At 38.8% G+C, this 3,450-nt stretch overlaps 1 protein-coding gene across 3 annotated transcripts in view; it reads left to right on the top strand.

Moving 5' to 3' along the window:
* The window catches only part of Phex (phosphate regulating endopeptidase homolog X-linked), a 258,664-nt gene that overhangs the window by 51,590 nt on the left and 203,624 nt on the right, over positions 1 to 3,450 (top strand). For all 3 annotated transcript variants that reach the window (XR_004120468.1, XM_031376718.1, XM_031376727.1), the window contains one exon: positions 640 to 866. Coding sequence is in view for 2 of the 3 variants with exons in the window: in XM_031376718.1 (XP_031232578.1) it covers positions 640 to 866 (227 nt within the window). In the remaining variant the exon portion in view is untranslated. The remainder of the gene's footprint in view (positions 1 to 639; positions 867 to 3,450) is intronic.

Below are 3,450 nucleotides of genomic sequence, written 5' to 3'. Positions count from 1 at the left end.
GGAAGTGTAAGCTGAATAAACCCTTTCCTCCCCAACTTGCTTCTTGGTCATGATGTTTATGCAGGAATTGAAACTCTGACTAACTCTGATTTAGGATTTGGGGATATTGTTTGGTATGCTAGAAACACCTATCCACGGGGACATCCTTGTCTTAACTGAACCATATTGTTTAGTTAAGGTTATTCCTTGGTGCCAATAATGAGTACTGCCTGCTTAATTTCATTCATTGTCAGGATCTATTCACTAAGCCCATCTTCATTATAGAGAACATCCATCAGGTTTACTGAAGTGTGTGACAGGTAGTTCTGTTTCTGGAGTTACTCTCAATCCATTCTCCTTTTCTTACCCTCTCCCTAACAGCTGAACTTTCAAGTGGAGGGCTTTATGGGACTTTTCTCTGGAGAAGATGAATTTGCAGTCTAGCTTGGTGAACCAGTTTGGAATTTATTTTTGTCATTGTTTTGAGTTAGGGTCTCATGGAGCCAGATTGGCTTTGAGAAGTCACCATGAAGTTGAGGGTGGCCTATAATTTGTGATCTTCCAGCCTCTACCTCCCAAGTACAAGGATTAGAGGCATGGGCCATCAAAGCTGGCTTCTAGTTTACAATTCTAACTTGCTCTTTGTATCTACTCTTTCAGAAGCGATTGAAAAAGCAGATGCCAAACCACTGCTCCATATCTTGAGGCATTCACCTTTCCGCTGGCCGGTGCTTGAAGCTAATATTGGTCCTGAAGGTGTTTGGTCAGAGAGAAAATTCAGCCTACTGCAAACACTGGCAACATTCCGCGGTCAATACAGCAATTCTGTGTTCATCCGTTTGTATGTGTCCCCTGATGACAAGGCATCCAATGAACATATCTTGAAGGTATATCCAGGGCTGTTTATTCATTCTAAGATTAGCTATTTAGGATGCCATATATATATGTACATATATACACACATATATACATACATACACATATGTATATATATATATATGTGTGTGTGTACGTACGTACGTACATACATACATACATACATACATATGTATAAAGTATCCTGGAATGGCCTCAAACTTGTTGTATATCCAAGGATGACTTTGAACTCCTGGTCCCCTTGTCTTTACCTCCTGAGTGCTAAGATTACAGGAATGTATCACCATACCATGGTGCTGGAGACTACACCTCATGAATGCTAGGATACCACCCTGTTAACTGTGCTATATCCCCAGTTTCCTAGAGAAAGGAACTCATGCTGGCCTAATGAAATGATGAGGTAAAAATTCAGCTGAGCTTTAGGCTCCAGAATTATGCCCTGCTCCAAGATTTGCAGAATGTAGATCATTAGCAGAAAACTGTCAGCCCTTCAGGAACCCTGTGAGTAGCTTTCAAGTGATTCGTGCTCTCACTCTCAGATGCCTTCCCCAAGCATGTGAATTCCAGCTGGGAGAGGGCTAGGGGTCTTCTGTGATGCTAGAAGACTTTCTGAACTCTGCTCTTTCCCTCACCTCCTTGTTCCTCTGACAGAAGGGAGAACACATGCCAGATTCCTTGTTCCACTTTCAGGAACAAGTTGAGTGCACGCCTACACTCCCATCGTCAAGTTCAATCTGTATCTGTCCTCCTCCCTTTCAAAAGGTAAAGCAGAATTTATTCTAAGCACATTTCCTACTGGGAGAATGAGCTTAAAGGCAGGGATCAGGTGGATGAGCCCCCGAGGTGGATCACATTAGTAAAATTATGAGGCTGTCAGAAAATTACAGACCACAAAATAGTCATCAATGAAAGAGGGTTGTAGGCATTCAAATAACATTGCCCCAGTAATTTTATGCATTCACCCTGCTGTGTTTTTCTTCTTCCATAGAAGAATAATAATGATGCTACTGAACATTGATTTCTACCCTAATCTGCTCTTCATCAAAGCAGGACATATTAATGATATATCAATATTAAAACTGTATGACTATAAAACCATTACAGTATATTTCCTCATCCCACATAGGCCAACTCTCAAAAATCAAAACCATGGGAATTCTCTTTTGAGCTAAGCAAGAGGTGGGCAATGTGTTTTCTATAAAGGGACAGATGGTACATATTTGAGGTTTCGCTAGCCATCTGGTCTCTATTTCAGCTATTGAGCATTGACATTGTACCTGGGAAATCAGCTTTAGATGATGAATGAGGATAACCATGTGAGAAGACTATAGATTCCTGACGTCTAGTGTAGACAGTGATAGCTGTTAAGAAATCTTTGCTTGTTGAAAGAATTCTCACTCAGAAGGAACGCTTTAGTTGCAGAGACAGCTGTGTGTCTGTGTTGGATGATGAAGTAGCAACATGGTATTGAGTCATTTTGTAATGCTATTATGTAAGATACAATGATGGTTGCAATCCAATCAGCCTCTGTTCTACGTGCCTAGCGTACTCAATTTTTTAAAGCCAGATTTTTAAGACTATTATTCTCAATTGCAAAACTATTATGATGTTCTTCCAAGCACTTTACGTGGTGTTTTAAAGTAAGAAAGAGACTGCCATTCAAATGCAATTTACACCCTCTGGGAAATGGTAGATGATTTTGATGATACATCATTGCAAATGGTTACTATGTTATTTTTCACTGATTTCTGGACTGAACCAAATAGTTGACCCATTTCTTTCATATTTTATCATAAAGAAAACTAAATTAACAGTTAACATCAAACAGAACAGTAAGCTTCTATATATTTATGAACCCAGCTTCAATACCTTCAACATTGTGCTCTTTTTGCCTTATCTAAACTTTTCCTTTTCAGAGGCTGGGGCATTTTATAGCATATCTAAAATATATCTTTGCAATGCATTCCATTGCTGTGCTAATGTGAAGGCCTCTTACCACAACAAAAGTGATGTAGTCATTATTTCATACTTAACATCTAATATACAGTCAGTTTTCAGTTTTACTGATTATATCAAACTTTTTTTTGTACTGGTGGAAATAGAATCTAAGACCTTATGCATGCTAAACAAGTGTTCTACTATCAAGCTATACCCTCAGGCCTTTAAATGTGTCCTTAATAAACCCCAACCAGAAACAGATGCATTTTGATTGAGGCTAAAATTAAGAATCAATCACATCTGCCACTTTTAAAGTCTGATTTAAACTACAGTACTCACCACCTTCTCTGTTTTTTTAAAACCACATTTATTCACCATAAAAACTGGATTATTTTCCTATATATTTCCCCTAGATTCTGGATTTGATTGATTTCAGTGTAAGTGAATAACCATTGAGACAAAATTCTCAATTTATAGGAGAACCACTGTTTGAAAACTCAGGAGACAAATTTGAGAGATGCTCAGTAAAGAGAACATACTATTCTTGCAGAAGACCTGAGTTTGTTTCTCAACACCAATGTCAGGTGGTTCAAAACTGCCCGTAACTACAGGTTTATGGGATCTGATGCTCTCTCTCTCTCTCTCTCTCTCTCTCTC

This window comes from Mastomys coucha, chromosome X (genome assembly GCF_008632895.1).
Source record: "Mastomys coucha isolate ucsf_1 chromosome X, UCSF_Mcou_1, whole genome shotgun sequence".
NCBI lineage: Eukaryota > Metazoa > Chordata > Mammalia > Rodentia > Muridae > Mastomys > Mastomys coucha.
Note: the sequence above shows the minus strand (reverse complement) of the source record. Positions and strands in the feature narration are given on the sequence as shown.